Raw genomic sequence first — 17,155 nt, forward strand, 5'->3', positions numbered from 1 at the left:
ATACAAACTAAAATGTTACACCTACAACAACTTCTACATAGGACAGACAGGCAGATCATTTCAAACACGTTACAAAGAACATCACAGCCATAATAAAATTACAAAACACTTCCACACATACAGAACACATCACAAATGCTAACCACACCTACAGAGACATCAACACAGACATGGAAATTCTACACATCCAACCAAAAATTCAGAAACTAAACACACTAGAATACGAAACATACAGACACACAAAAACACATCCAAATGAAATTCTCAACACACAACTCAATTTCAGAACACACACACTCTTTGACTCCACATTACAATACACAAACACACTCCCATAGGAAACAAAACAAAAGGTGCCAAGACCAGAAACAGCCAGTTCAGAAGATCAATAACAGATCGAAACATGTTAACCGGGTACGATAGAATTTAACACAAGAAAGACATATAATACATATTCCGACAGTATTTAATTAGTATCCAACTTGTTTCTACTAAAAATATGAACATTTTCAAAACTCGACTACTTGGGACTACTCAGATCTTTATTATCAGAAGAAAGTGAAGTTATAAAATCACTATTTTTCTAAAATTATACATAGAAGAGAGGATGATGCATTACTATTGCCCATAGCTACACTTACAAGTACCACCACCAACCTCTCCACCACTACCATCACCCACTATTTCTACTACTACCACCATCACTACTGAGAATGAGCTGTTATTGCTGCTACTACTTAAGTATGAAATATAATACCTTATAAATAAGAACTGTTAGTGTGTTAGTTCAAGAAATGAACACCTATTAAGTATGCATTCATGTTTCTTTGCACTGGAAATAAAATAAAGTGAAAGAATAATTTAATAGTACAACACTGATACTTACTATTGAAGCTTCATAAGCAGGAACAGGCATCCCGGCCTGAAGAACTGCAGGATTGCGAGGTTGCGGGCTGGCAGTAGGCACCACTATACAGCCTCCCAATGACACATCCACCTTTGGAGGATCCATCAGCCCTTTACCATGTTGGGCGAGGTGGGGACTTGCCATACTTGGTATCTGTAGTAGTTACGTCATATTAATTAAGGTAAATAAGCGCTTTATAGCAATTATTATTTCACACATATGCAGTTTTATAACAATTATTCCACACATAGCCATTTTAAAATAAAGATTAAATTAAACTATAATTGAGGAACAAACTTTCAAAACCTGACATATCACTTTTCAGAAAATGCTACATATATATATATATATATATATATATATATATATATATATATATATATATATCTTAAATTATGGTTTATTTAATGATGCTCACAACTGCAGAAGTTACATCAGTGTCACCGGTGTGCCAAAATTTCGTCCCACAGGACTTCTTTTACATGCCAGTAAATCTACTGACGTGAGCCTGTCGCATTTAAACACACTTAAATGCCATCGACCTCAGCCGGGATCGAACCCGCAACCTCGAGCATAGAAGGCCAGCGCTATATCAAGTACGCTACCGAGCTACAAATATTGTGTCTCTGTAATAAACGAATTTTTTTTCTATGGTGAAATTTGATAAGAATATACATGGTGAGCTGTAAGTAATGTCATTAATTTTAAGGCATTATTTTTTTTAGATTTTTCAAACAAAATAGTTTAATCCAATTTTGCTTGTTTTTGCTTCTTTTTCGAGATAAAAACAGTTTTATGTGAAACATTTCATTACATGTTTTGCGAAAGCCATTAATTTAATTCCCAATATGCTCAGTCAATTTATGAGAGCAGTGTATTATGATGATCCAGTGGTTACATATGCTAGCGAAGCTTGGGTTTTAACAATAAATAATGAAAATATGCTAGCAGTTTGGGAAAGAAAAGTCCTGAGAAAGATATATGGTCCCCATTTTGAAAATGGTCAGTTTAGAAGTAGAACAAATAAAGAATTAATGGAACTGTATGGAGAACCGAGTATAGTTTCCTTCATTAAGAAAGGCAGACTTAGATGGTTGGGACATCTTGAACGTATGCCAGAAGGCCGACTACCTAAACGGGCATTATATGGACACCCAGGAGGATTAAGGAAGAGAGGAAGACCAAGGTTGAGGTGGCTTCAGGATGTGGAGGATGATCTGCGGAGAGTTGGATGCAAGAGATGGAGACAACGGGCTCAAGATAGAGATGAATGGTTTCTACTGATTAAGGAAGCCCAGGCCCTTCATGGGCTGTAGTGTTAATAATGAATGAATGAATGAATGAATGAATGAATGAATGAATGAATGAATGAATGAATGAATGAATGTATTATGATGATAAATGATTGAAAGAATTTTAGTTTTGTCTTTAAGATGTGCAGAAATTTGATCCGAACAAATGAAACATTTTAAATTCCTTTGCAGAACGAAAAGTTCCATTTGTTTGGATCAAATTTCTGCACATTTAAAGGACAAAACTAAAATTCTTTCAATCATTTATTACCATAATACACTGCTCTCTTAAATTGACTGAGCATATTAATTCAATGGTTTTCCAAAAATACACTATGAAATGTTTCATATATTAACAATTTTTTCTAGAAAAGGAAACAGAAACGAGCAAAATTGTATTCGATTTTTTTTTTGTTTGAAATATCTCACAGATTAACTTCCTGAAATGAATTACATTATTTATGGATCACTCTGTATAGCAAAAAAAATAATCTTTAATATTTCAACACAGAAAATATATTGTTCATTGTACAGATGTAAGTTTTTGGCATCTGAAGTGCATTTTCTGAAAATGGACATATGTCAGGTTTTGAAAGTTTGCTCCTCAAATTACACATCACAGAACATTCACATGTTACCATGTGATAAGTAAATCACATCATCACATTTTATACACAATTCATATTCAACTACAAATTGAAGTGCATCACACTGACATTTTTTCAGTAAACAGTTCATGCTCATTTTGAAAATAACAAATGTTATATTCTACATTTATAATAACATTAAGTAGAAAGTTTAGAATATCAAGAATGTCATATCATGAAAATATTCATATATTTATAACCAGAAACAAATTAACAATCAATTCACACATACCACATTAATTTCACCTGTAATTTAAAAAATAATTTTTAAATGTATAAACATAAAATGATGACATTATGTACCTTTGAAATATTAAGATTCCATATTTTGCATTCCATAAATAAGTGTAAATTCTTTGCAAGTTGTGATATACTAAATTACTTAACAGTAGTGTGCACTGTACATGCACAGACCTTGCAATGCAAGGTACATAAAAGTACAAAATATTTGTTTATATGCAAGGCAAAAGTATATTTTACAAACAGTGTCTACTGTAAAGGCATTTCCCATACTTACACAGTGTCTACTGTAAAGAACGATTATTTTCATAATAACTCTTGAGAACAGTTTGTGAACAGGTTCGGATGCAAATCTCCATGTTTTCTGGCAATGATAATGTAGCAAAGACAATAAGGACTGACTACTGAAAATGAAATACTTCATATTGCTTTTTTCTTCAGGTAGTGTAATAAAACCCACAGTTATTATGCACATAATATACCTTTACAATGTTTAAAATTCCGTCAGAGGGATGAAAGGCATGCTCAGAGAAAGGCATTAGTTTGTAAATTAACATATTGACAAAAATTAATGAATAAATTAAATATGTTATTTAATGTGCACAAACAAAGTTCACCAGAAAAGTGGAATATGGACTAGATATGTGTCTCTTATTTTAAGTTTCGTATTATCTTAAGTTGTGGCCTTGTGTCATGCTGACCACATAACCAAGACTTCTGCTACTAGCGAATGTCTTAGTACTTAAAAATGGCTTTTAGAGAACCCGGAGGTTCATTGCCGCCCTCATATAAGCCTGCCATCGTTCACTATCCTGAGCAAGATTAATTCAGTCCCTACCATCATATCCCACCTCCTTCAAATCCATTTTAATATTATCCTCCCATCTACGTTTCGGACTCCCCAAAGGTTCTTTTCCCTCTGTCCTCCCAACTAATACTGTATATGCATTTCTGGATTCATCCATACGTGCTACATGCCCTGTCCATCTCAAATGTATGAATTAATGTTCCTAATTACGTCAGGTAAAGAATACAATGCATATAGTTCTGCACTGTGTAACTTTCACCATTCTCCTGTAACTTCATCCTTCTTAGCCCCAAATATTTTCCTAAGCATCTTATTCTCAAACACCCTTAGCCTCTGTTCCTCTCTTAAAGTGAGAGTCTAATTTTCACAATAATACAGAACAACTGGTAATGTAACTGCTTTATAAATTCTAACATTCAGCTGTTTTCACAAAAGCTTCTCAACTGCATAATAACAAGTAGTTCCCATATTTATTTTGTGTTTAATTTCCTCCCGAATGTAATTTATATTTGTTACTGCTGCTCCAAGGTATTTTTATTTTTTCGCCACTTCAAATGATATATTCCCACTTTTTATATTTCCATTTCGTACTATGTTCTGGTCACGAGACATAATCATATACTTCGTCTTTTCGGGATTTATTTTCAAACATATCTTTACTTGCTTCAAGTATAATGTCTTAATAAGAAACATTAAAGATTATATATTACAGTTATATGAACACTAATAAATATAATATAATTATTAAAGAAATTATTAAGTCAGACATGTTTCGGAGATGCTTCTCCATCTTCAGTGACTATTTACTACGACGGATGGTTCAGGTGATGAAACAGCATTGTAGCTTGGCTTAAAGGAGACTATTAATAATTTCTTTAATAATTATATTATATTTATTAGTGTTCATATAACTGTAATATAATATAATCTTTAATGTTTCTTATCAAATCTATGAACACTGTATAACTGACCCAACATGTGTGTTTTATCTTTAAATATAATGTCTTAATGTTGATTCAAAATTCTATTGAGATGGAAAATGAAACTTACAAATACTGTCAACTATTCCAATAAAAAATTACATGCAATGTGTAAAAATGGTGAATGACATCGTGAAGCTACAATCCCAAAGGAAACTGACCTGAGACTTGGGCACAGCAGCACGGGAACTGCTGGCTCCTGTCACAACAGGCTGCTGACTGGACAGATGCGGTGCTTTCAATGGCGGACTGGCAACTGCCCCAGTCAAGATGGGCTGCTGTTGTGCTGGTCCATGATGTGCCTTTGGAGGTTGCGGTGGACTAGATGTGGGCACTTTACTTGCTCCTACATTCATCAGAGTCGAATGAGATGCCTTCTGTTGTGGTACAAAGTTGGGTCCAGTCTTAGGTGCACCACCTGCAGCAGCTTGTAGTAAGTGAGCTTTAGGTGTCATAGCTGCTGTGGATGTAGCCTTCATATTAACTGCTATCTGCTGGGGCTGTGGAGGTGGAGGGCCACTAATATGGTGTATCTTACTAACAACCGGTATCTGAGCCTGTCCAGGAGCTCCTGGAGCCACCACAACTGTCTGTCCTCCAGAAGATTTAGCTCCTGTCACTGCTTGTAATAAATGTGCTTTAGGATTGATGGGAACTGTTGACTGAATACTTTTACTCACAGACAAAGGAGACGAATGTGACTGTGACTGATGGAGAATACCTTCTCGTGTTTTAGGGTGTGCTACTGTTGCTGTAGTTGGTATACCTTGGTTCTTGATAACCGGCTGAGCAATTGTATGCACCTTCATTGCTGAAGATTGAGGTAGAACAGAAGATGGCACTATAGAAGTACCAGAAGGTGGCGGAGGTTGCAAGACTGGCTGTACGACTTTACTTCCTGTACTTACTGTCTGTGGTGGAACAATTTTAGTTGTCTGCTGAAGAACATGAGCTTTCAAAGTAGTTGGCACAGTTTTAGTGCTGGACGTCTGAACAACAGGCTTGCATAAAGCTAATGATCTTACTAGGCCCACTACAGGAGTAGGTTGGGTAGTGATTGCTGTCGTTATCACTGGTTTTGGCACAGTATTTAATATGACTGGCACATGAGTTTGCTGTGCTGCACTTACAGGTGGTGTTTCCGTAGAAGGCTGCTGGAAACTTGCCGATGTGACAGGTACAGTGGGTAGGTTGTGAGGTTGTGCCCTTGCTTTATCTGGCTCTGCTATACTAATAGGTAATTCCTGAGATTCTGACAATGACCCAGTGGAAATTTGGGGTGTTGTAGTGGGGATGATGATAGACGCTGTTGTAACTGGTATATATTGGCCCTCTTCTGATTCCCGCATTGGTATTAGAAGTCCAGTCACAGGGTCTATCAGTGTCGTGGGTTCATCATCATCTCCACCAGGATGAGAATTAGCAGATTTAGTTACTACTGAAGAATCTAAATCATCTTTTTCAGACTGATTCGTCTTCTTAGCAGCTCCAGGAGAATCTGGTGATTTGTTGCAGCCTTCTGCTTCCTTATCAGTTTCAGAAGATTCATGAAGCTTGCTTACCGTTGTCTCATCATCCATTTTCTTCTTCTCTTCACTTGATTCATCATGATTTTCTGACAACCTTCTTTGCTGAGTTTGTTGCTTTTTGCTGCCTCGTGGTGATTTTCTTGGTTGTTCAGGTACCACGAGTGCAGTTCTTTGAGTGCTCATGTTCTGCCTTGTTGAACGTCTTGGTCTTAATCCTAGGCCAGTTCCAGTTACAGTTACAGCCGCTGCTGCAGCTGCAGCAGCTGTTGCAGATCGAGTAACTTTTCCAGCACTGCGTACAACATCTTCTATTACATCATCTACAGTACTTCGAGATCCATCTCGTTCTTGCAGACGTCTTGATTTTCGAGTAGCTGGAGATGGGAATTCCTCTCTTGTTTCAACAACTGGTACTGCTGCCGGTGCTGTTTTAGTAGCAACCTGAACATCTTTCCCACCACTACTAGCTTGAGGGCTCTTTATGGTAAGTATCAGACGTGGTCTGCCCTTCTCTCCATTACTGCTGCTTTCATCCTCAGAATCATCACGGAATTCATACACATCAGTTGTAAGTTTCTTGTTGGCTGGAGAAGTTGAATGATCATGTAGTGATGCTTTATTACCAGTACCTCTGCTTCTTCTTCCACCTCTCCTGGGAGAAACTGGGGCAGTGGTAATATTTTCAGTCACCTGTTTCTGTCCAGCAAGCCTCGATCTTCGAGTAGTAACACCAGATATTCGAGTCTGTGTCTTGCCACGCATTCCACCTCTTCCACCTCGACCAGAAGATCGTGGTGTAGTCTGTCCACTCACTGGGCTTTGTACTTCAGTGCCTCTATCTTGTGTTTCTTCTTCTGGAGATGATGTCATTGGTTCCCTCTCTGGTGATGATGCAGACATGACTGGTTCTTCCTTACTTTCAAGTGATATTGAGAGTGTTACGCTGCTATCCAATTCTTTCGGAGGTGACTTGAATGAATCTTCTTTCTCCTGTTCTTCACATGTTATGAGAGGATCCTTTTCCTTCATTTCGTTTTCATCTTTCTCACTGGATTTTTCTTCCTCTTTAACTTCTACTTCGACCGATTGTATTTTTGCAGGCGTTTGCTCTACGATCTCAGATTCCTTTTTGACCTCTTCTGGAACTGTAAGTTCTATAGATTTCTCCTTGAATTGATCAAACCAAAGTTTATTATCATTTTCATTAACGTTTTCTGATATATCTCTCTGGGGACTCATTTCATCACCTGAACACAATGCGTCTACTTTTCTAATAACTGAATCAATGTTAACATCCTTTGCAGACCAGAAATCTGAGTCGGCTTTAATTTCATCACTGAGATCATTTTTGCTATCCAGTATATTATCCTTATTAGAAGGTAAAGCTTCATAGTTCTCCTTTGACGGGGATTCTGGTCTTGGAGAAGCAAATGGATCCTGTTCTTCCTCTTTCTTAAAACCATGTTCAGGTTCTTTGATTACAGATACAACTTCTATCTCTCTCTCCTTGAATGGACTATAACTGCGATCTGCATCAGTCTCCAGAGCAGGTCTGCTGTTGTCATCCTGAGTCATTGAATCTGAAGCAAGCAGGTTAGCCACAAAGTCATTGTCAGCTTTCATGTCTGTTTCTGGTTCAGAGAAGTCAGATTCTCTAGCAATATCACTGGCGTGTTCTTCCTTGATCACAGAAACAAAACCACTGTCTTCCTTTGCTGAAGAAATGTAATTCCTATCCAGATTAGTTCCACTTTCAGTGCCTTTGAATGTGGTGATGTCAGAATCCTTGGACTTGTAGACAGCATCTCCTACTTGCACACTGTGCTGCATCTCCTTGCTAGTGACTTCGTTTTCAAATTGATAAGGTCTGAAATCTCTGCTAGCATCCTCAGTTTTATCTTCCTCCTTTACAGGAACATTCACATCTTTCATTGCAGTGTTTGGTGGCTCTGTTTCGATTTCGTTGGATGTTGAATGATCAGGGCTTGTTTTCGACAGAGTGGGACTTTGACAAGGAGTTAGTGGTGGGTTCATGCCTGGAGCAGAAGTTTCTACATGTGTTGCCTGCTGTTCTTCCTCAATTTTAGGATTGCTATGGCTTTCTTCTGTAATTTCTTCCTCTTTCACTTCAGAATCTGTGTGAGTGTCATCCAAATGGGTATTATTCTCATCTTCGACATCCTCGTCTCTTAATTTAGAAGTAGGAGAAGTTACCTGCGTTTCTTCTTTAATTTCATCACTGTCTTTACATTCGTAAGCCACACAAGGTGACACTGCAATGGCTTCCTGCTTCTCAGCTTCATCATTCTCTGCTGTGACATGAATTTTTGGAATCAAACTTTTCTCTTCTTGCTGTTCATCATTATTTTCAGCAGTTTCACTGGAAAGAGGAATATTTTCTGTTTCAGCTTCAGGCTTAGTCTGATCGTCAGACTCTGGTTTTTCAGGCAGTGTTGCTGAATCTGAACTTGACGGAACTTCAACAGATTGGTTCTCTTCACATTCATGAGACTCCACTGGTTTTATGATCTCAGGAGCATCCACAGATTCACTTGGAGGTGATAACTGTTTGGTAATGGACGGTGATGATTGTGATACTTGATCTGACTGCAAGGTTTGTTTAGCTAACGAAGAATCCTGTTCATAATGTTTTGTACTCTGTTGTTGTCTATAGTACGAAGATGGAAGATCAGGAGTTTTTGGAGGTCTTGAGAAATCGATTCCATCAGGTGTTCTCGGAGACTGATCATCTCCACTGAATCGTAAACCAGAATAAGTTGGTTCCGGATCACCATCTGTGTCTGTATCAATCTGCAGATCAGACTCAGACTGAGGTGTGTCAGGCTTCATATCAATAGCCTCTATAGCCTTGCGTGTCTCTTCTTCTTCATCTGTAGGCAGAGCAGGTTCGTTGCCTGCATGTGTAGTTGTGTGTGGGCTCCCGTTACCTTCACCCACGTAACAATCTGAAGGAGTAAAATCTGCCCCAAATGATTCACCTAGTAATGCTGCCACTGCATCTTCTGTTTCTTCCTGAGATATAACAGCTCGTGGCTTCTCTTCTTCATTACCTAACACATCATCATCACTTTTGGGCAAACCTTGCTCTGTTTTGTTACTGGTTTCTTCCTTAACAAGAAGCTCTACTTTTGGCTTAGGTTCTTCAAATTCTGAAATACTTTTCACTGCTGTTTCATGAATAATGTCGTCTATTTCCGTTCCAAAGCCTGGTATGAATTTATCTGGTTTCTTCTTTTCAATGACTTTTGTAGTTGTTGACGCAATTGTTGTCACTGGAGCAATAACAGAATCGTGATGTGGAGGTGACAATGAAAGCGCATCGCCTGTATTAAGATTTGGACCAGATTTATTTATAGTAGGGCTCAATGGCATCTCCAAGCTAGGCAATGAAGGTGACAGTAACGGTGATGGTTTACTGTCCTCCAGAGAACTTGTTATACTCAACTTTCTTTCAGGTGACGACTTTGACTTGTCATGATGATGATGGTGATGATGTTCTCTTCTACTTTGTTTTTCTTCTTTTGACTTCTTACGTTTCTTCTTCTTTTCTTTTGCCTTCTCAAGTAATAATGCTGTAGCAGCTTCCAAACTTTCATCTCCATCTGTGAATCTAAATACATCAGCATCATTATTTCCCGTTTCTTCTTTGGGAGTACTATCTTCATGCTTTTCTATTTTATTTGATGGCAAAATGGTTTTGGGTAGGGCTTGATCCGAGAATTCATCAGAACCTAGGAGTTTGGCCTCTAGTGCCCTTCCTGCTTCTGCCAAGTCCACACTGCTAGCCTTCTTGTCTCGTTTCTTCTTATCACGTCTTTTGCGCTCCTTTTCAATAGGACGTGACATAATTGCAGCTGATGGCGGGTAACATTCAATGCGAGGACCAAGAAGTGATGCATTTGAATCTGAATCAGAGCCATATACCACAGAAACTTGCCATTTAGCAGAAAGTTTGTCAAACATGCGATTACTATTTCCATTATTGGGAGTCATGGAGGTCTTCACATGGCCATTCTCAGAGTCATCTGACAATGGACCAAAAATATCCTCCATCTTTTCATCACGCTTTAAACTACTCTCTGGTTTCAGTACTCCAAGTTCTGGTTTTGGAACTTTTTTCTTACGAACCTTGGTTGGCTTCCCATCCTCACTATCTACACTCTTACTATGGGTTGATTTTCGTCTTTCACGTTTATGCTTCTTTCTTTCTCCATCTGCTTTCGGCTTGCCATCCTCAGCTTCTGGTTTATCCATTGCCAAGTCAGAATCTGTAGATACCATTTTAACAAGACCATCTTCACTGGATTGTGAGTTCTTCTGGCGTTTTTGTTTTTTCTTGTGTGACTTCTTTCGAGTAATTTCAGTTCCCTTATCAATAGAATTTCCATGAAAAGATGGTTTCTTGTCAAGTTGAGGTGGAGGTGTTGATGCATTTGCCTCACAGTCCGAAGAATTGCTCAAGGCTATGGTTGTTTTCAACTGTGTACTAGTGCACTTCTCCACTTGTACACTATCTCCAAAAATATCTGTCTTTTCAGTATCGGAAAGGAATTTCTTAGTAGTCTCTTCCACAGAAATATCTGAAAAACTTTTGGCTGTTTTGTTCTTTAAGACAGATTTCCTGAATAATGCCTGTTTTTCCTCACCAAATATATCACTTTTTGGAACAGTTGACAACTTTTTCACATTTTCATCATCTGACGAATCCACAGGAATTTTGGACTTATTTTTAACATTAGTCTTTTTTATACTCGATTGTTTATCATTTCCATATAGATCTCCCTTCAAGACATCAGACAACTTCCTTGAACTCTCATCATCTGATGAATCCAATGAGTCTTTGGCCACTCTGTTCTTAACAAATGATTTCTTTAAGCTAGCCAGTTTTTCATCAGAATAATCATCATTTTTTTCCATTTCACATATGAATTTCCTGTTATATTCCTCGTCAGAAGAATCAGGCATATTTTTATTGAATTTGTTTTTGTTTCCAGCCTTTTTCAAGCTTATTTGTTTGTCAGTACTAGTTTTAGTTAAATCTGAGATCAGTTTCTTACTACTTTCATCATTTGAGGAATCCAATACATTTTTACCCATTCTATTATTCTTCATAGAAGACTTTTTCGAGGTAGGAAGTTTTTCATCTGAGTCTGCAAAGCCTTGATCAGCATCACTATCAGCTGAATATGTATCAGACATTTTATGTGCATTTGATTTAAACCTGGCCATTGTATTATCATCCTCTGATGTATCTGAAACTAGTTTGGAACGGTTTCCTTTCTTTCCAACTGCTGTGAGATGTTTGGTTCGAATAGAGTTATCATCATCTTCGCTTCCATCCTGTTTCCCAGCTGTTCTACGCACATCTCTACCAGATCTACCTAGAATGTCTGAATCAGAATCAGATTTTCCTGTACAAATATCTTCTTTCTTAATTCTTACAACAGGTCTACTTTTGTTTAACTTTGGCTCATCGCCTTCATATCGTGAACGACCATCATCATCATCAGAACTGCTGATCAACTGCTTCACATGCCTTTTGCACTTGCTACCATGCTCATTGTCTGAATCTGAGTCTTCGTCCCAAGATGTAGATCTCTTCTTCTCTTCCCGTTTTGCTCGTTTTTTCTTGAGCAAGTCAAATTTCTCTCTCATCATTTCTTGACGTCGTTCCTCTTCTTGTTTTTGCATATTTTTAGTAGAACGAGCTTTCACTTTGTCATACATGGAGATGTATGCTGGACCATCATCAACGATATCAAATATGGAATGTTTTTTGGGACCATCACCACTACCATCTTCACTATCTGAATCTGAATTACTGAATTCCTTTTTTTGAGGCTTACCTTCCTTCTTCTGTGCCATAAATTTCTGATCTTCTTTGTTGGCATTCTCCTCCTTCCTTCGCTCACTGCTATTTCTTTTATCTCTGTCCTTCTTTGCTGCCCGACCTTTGTCATCAAGAAATTCACTACTTCCAAATTCATCTTTCATTTGTTTCTTCTTTTCCTTCAACTCTCTTTTAGCATGTTTATGTTTGCTTTCATCTTTGTCTTCAGCATCACTGTCATCCTTCTTTTTATTAGATTTAGGAGACAACTCTTTGTCGAGTGTTGGATCTTTGGTAGATTTGATACTGAATTCTCTAACTTCTTTTGGACTGTCCCGGTCTGATTTGCTCTTTTTCTTTTGCTTATCTTTAGGTTTATGTTTGTCACAACTTTCCTGAAGTTTAACATCCTTCTTACGATCAGGATCATCCTTGCTTTGCTGACGTTTGTTGTCTTCTCGAATTTTATCTTCCAGGAGTTTTGCAAAGCTCTTAGTATCAGTGTTGGCGCTAGCACTACCATGGCTTCGTGGACGTTCACTGCTGCTGCGTTTACTGCTACTGCTGCTCCGCCCACTATCCTTGGAATCACGCCGCTCTGCTATTTTGCGATGCTCCAACTTGAGACGCTTGGCATCATCAGGTACACTATCCACACTATCTTGGGAACTCACACGTCGCTTACAGCCTATGCTTGCTGGTGAGCCACTACTGCTTCCACGTTCTTTTTTACGTTCTTTGCTGCGTTTCTCTGAATTTTCCATTCTTTTCTCAATGTCGACCACTGACTCAAATTCCTTTTCAGCCATATGGTTCTCCTTCCGTCTATCTTTATCCAGATTTTCGTCTCTGTCTTTCCATTTATTCTTGTCAACATTCTCTATATGACCATCTTTCCATCTATCTTTATCAGAGCTTTCTACGAATTCCTTTCTCCTATCCAAACTGTCTGTGCATTCTTCTTTTCTTCTCTCCTTTTCTAAACTATCTACACTGTCCTTCCTCCTTTCCTTTTCCGTATCCGTTGAATGGCTGTCTTTCCTTCTGTCTCTCTCTATACATTCCACAGAGTCCCTATCTTTCCTTTTATCTTTCTCTGTGCTTTCTGATCTTTCCCGTTGTCTGTCTCCAGGTTCCCCATCCTTCTCACTGTCCCTTCTGATGCAAATTGAAGCAGCATTTTCTTTCCTATCTCTCTTCTCTTCCATATGTCCTGCTGTTTTGGACTTATGGGCGCTACTTGTACTGTTCTTCACATCCTGATCCCTAGTAGTCCCATCTTTATCTTTTTTGGTGGAATTCACTGAACTTCCTGCTAATGATAAAAGAGACTCTTTTTTTACATTACTTGATTGCTTGCTAGTATCACATTGCTTATCTTTAGGTGGAGGTTGGGACTGTGAAGGTTGTTCCTTCTTTGTTGTTGTACACTGTTTCGACTTCAGGTTAGATTTTGTGGTTTCTGAGGAGGAATTCGTTGTAGGAGTTGACATTGACGTTGTGAATGTCGTAGAAGTGGCAACTGTAGATGCCATGGTCATGGTTAATACTGTGGTTGTTGCAGTGCTAGAAGCAACCACTGTTGTCACAGTAGGTGCACATCCGTTAGTGACAGAAACTGGGACGATGACGACTCTCGGACTACATGATGATGCAATAGCCATTTCATTTGGTGATTTAACTGAAGGAATGTTGCTAGACTGAGGAGTATCTGTTCTTACTAGAACAGGACTATGCTCCTTAATTATCTTTGGTGACTGTTCCACTAGTTTTGAAGATTTTGAAGGTGATGTCTGCAGTGATGAACTGGTAGACATTACAACAGTAGTTGTGGGTAATGGAACATTTGATCCTGTTTTAGTTGTAGTAGTGGAAACTCTCAACGCAGCAGGAGCAGATGATGCCATTGTAGATGAAACCTTTGGTGTTGGTTGTGAAGGTATTACTGTTGATGAGACCCGTGTTGATGTGTATGTCACAGATGGCTGGAACCTTGTAACTTCAGGTGATGACATCACAGTACCACTGGAACTTTTCACACTGATAGTAGATGTCCTCATTGTTTCTGGAGCAACTACCATGCTCACTGTTGTAGATGTAACCGTTGACGTGGAGGGCTTAACACATGTTGGTAATCGCAACACACCAGGTGATGGAACTCTTCCACTTACAGTCGAAGAAGGGGTGGGTGCAGAAGAAATAAGTTTCAAGGGAACCCTACTCATAACTTCTGGTGTGGGTTTAGTACCGGTAGCTGTGGTGAGAACCGTCACCGATGGTCTCAGCACAGAGGATCGCGACACTTCTGTTGAGTACGGGGTGGTATTAGTCAACTGCCCAACTGGTTTAGCTACACAAGTTCTTGTTACCTCGGGCGAAAGAACAGGACCTGTGGCCGAAGTTGGCACAGTTACCGACAAACTAGGTTTCACTCCTACACTTGATACAGACACCAATGCTGCAATAGTAGTGGCTGTTGTAGTGGCTACTGTAGTTGTTGGTAAAACTGGTGGATGGCTAGGGAAGGGATACTGAAGTCCCTTAGCAGCAGCTGGTAGTCCAGTGCTTGGAGTCTTTGGTACAGATTGCTGCTGCTGCAGTTTAGGGCCACACTGTGGATGTAATGGAGTGATTCCTACTGGAGACAGAGAAATGTGTGACTTCAGTGGTGTAGGAGTGGTAGGAGTGCCTGCTGAATATGGTGACTTTGGGAGAGGATGAGAGGGGGAGTGCAATGGGGAAGGAGTCCCCATTAATCTGCTGGGCAGCTGAGGTGTGGAAGGATTGGGAAACGATCCCACTTTCCCTGTTATTCCAGAAGCACCTGGAGTACCAGCAACAGGAGTAGCTGGAGCCACAGGTTTAGTTGGTGTAGAACAAGGGAATTCCCTCATACACTCGGTCTTAATACGCAAACCTTGAAAACAACCTGGTGTGCGCGTGTAGGGTATAAACTCTCGAGGCTCATATTTGTCACTGAAGTTTTCAAGTCTTTTTGAGTCCTCGTCAAACACACTTCTCTTTGCAAGTACCGATTTCACAATGTCTGATGGCTGTAATTCATTTAAATCTAAATCAAGTAACTTATGGCGGAATCTGAAACGTTCACTGGCTGATGCATCTAACTTAGCAAGTGCGTCACCTCCTGCTGCACTCAATGCTCGTGAACCCGACCACTTCTCATATTTCTCGTCCAAGGAGCGAATGCGTTCCTCGATTTCCTCGAGCGTGGGTGAGGGTGGCGAAAGTTCAGAATCGGATGATGATGACGAGGGGAGCGATGCTGGTCGTGGTGGAGGTGATGCAGGAGGTGGTGCGGGTATAGGACTGGGAGGGGGTTGATGTATTATAGGCTGCGAATGCGAAGGTGCGGGTCGTGGAGAAGTAATAGCAGCAGGAGGTGACGACACAGGCGGAGCTTTACTGGTGGATGGAGTCATTCCAGATACAGACACAGACAAACGAGGAGTAGAAGAGAGAACCTGCGCTGCAAACCTGGGTAAGGGTAGTGACAGAGGTCCTTCCGTAGCAAGTCTATCACGGGGAAAACGACGGGGCTCAGTGGGTGGTAGCAGGTTTTCAGGCCTCTCATCACACAGAGGCGTACCTGGTCGACTTCCATCCACACTCTCCCCTCCACTGACGGTTAAGGTGCTGCTAGCAGGTTCTCCATGCTGATGATGGTGATGGTGATGAGAGTGCTTACCACTGCGACAACTAACACGGTCCTCACTTTCACTAGTACTACTACCTGTTTTACGACGTTTGCACACAGGATGAGGAGAATATGACTGCACTGACACAAGACGGTCTGCAGAAGTTTCACGTACGTCCCTCCCACCCCCACCATGTTTTGATGTACTATCTGTACTCAGTCTTCGACTACAATGTTTTCCACTAACATCCGACAATCTCCGCACTTCCGACACACTCTTCCTGTGATTATGAGTTGTCACTACTAATGATGGTGCACCTACATCACCGTGATTTTCATAGCACATGTCTATTCCACCTGGTCCAACCGCACACATTGGTAAAGAAGGAGGGGGTTCACCACAATCGTCACTTGCAAGCTTTAACCGTTTCTTCGGTGCCGAACTTGACATGCCACCATCGTCATCACCTGAGCTTTCCAACTGCTCTAACAAATTCTGAATATGAACTCGTTCCTTTTGCAGATGGCGGATGTCAAGTGGGTGCTGCACAGAACTAGGTGGAGGGGGCAACTGAGATGGAGCACCCACGTCACTGCTCACAACAACACTCTGCAAGGAATGACGCTTGTAAGCTGGATCATCTTCACTGCAAGGAGCCTTGTCCCCTGGACTGCAGCTCTTAGCAGGCCGTGCTGTCACCACAGCAACACTCCGGCGAACAGATGAGGTCTCACTTTCACATGCTCCAGGGGATGGACTGCTGTCACCACGTTCACGCTGACAATATCCATAGTCACGAAGCTCTTGTTCGTAAGAGTCATCATGGCTTGCTGCGCTGCCCTGGCTGAATTCATCGTAGTTCCTACCAACATATTAAGTTTCAGTTTCAAAACTACAATGTAAGTTTAACAATAACAATATTTATTAATATATATTTCCTTGTAATATGGGTAATTCCATTCTTTGCCACTGAAACTCCATGAAATCATTCACTTTTAAACATAACTTTACTGACATATCTGCAAGCAATTCAATGAATTGCACAAATAACAAGACATTTTCAGTAATAATAATTATCTTACATGAAAAAGAGAGTTTGCAAAAACGGTGTATTAGACACTGTTAGTACTCATATTTCCAGAACAACTTTCTACTATTTCTATCTAATGAACTGAGCTGAGTTCATTAGGTACATAGTACGGGTTAAGCATGCTTTATTATCATCTAAACTGAGCATAAATTAGT

General features: G+C 39.8%; 1 protein-coding gene across 7 annotated transcripts in view; it reads right to left on the bottom strand.

Annotated features, from left to right (window-relative positions):
- LOC138700219 (protein split ends-like) overlaps positions 1–17,155 on the bottom strand; it is a 457,327-nt gene that overhangs the window by 23,065 nt on the left and 417,107 nt on the right. For all 7 annotated transcript variants that reach the window (XM_069826680.1, XM_069826678.1, XM_069826677.1 and 4 more), the window contains 2 exons: positions 5,036–16,772; positions 887–1,060 (listed from right to left, as the gene is read on the bottom strand). In XM_069826680.1, the coding sequence (XP_069682781.1) occupies positions 887–1,060; positions 5,036–16,772 (11,911 nt within the window). The remainder of the gene's footprint in view (positions 1–886; positions 1,061–5,035; positions 16,773–17,155) is intronic.

Source organism: Periplaneta americana, chromosome 5, assembly GCF_040183065.1.
Source record: "Periplaneta americana isolate PAMFEO1 chromosome 5, P.americana_PAMFEO1_priV1, whole genome shotgun sequence".
Classification (NCBI taxonomy): domain Eukaryota; kingdom Metazoa; phylum Arthropoda; class Insecta; order Blattodea; family Blattidae; genus Periplaneta; species Periplaneta americana.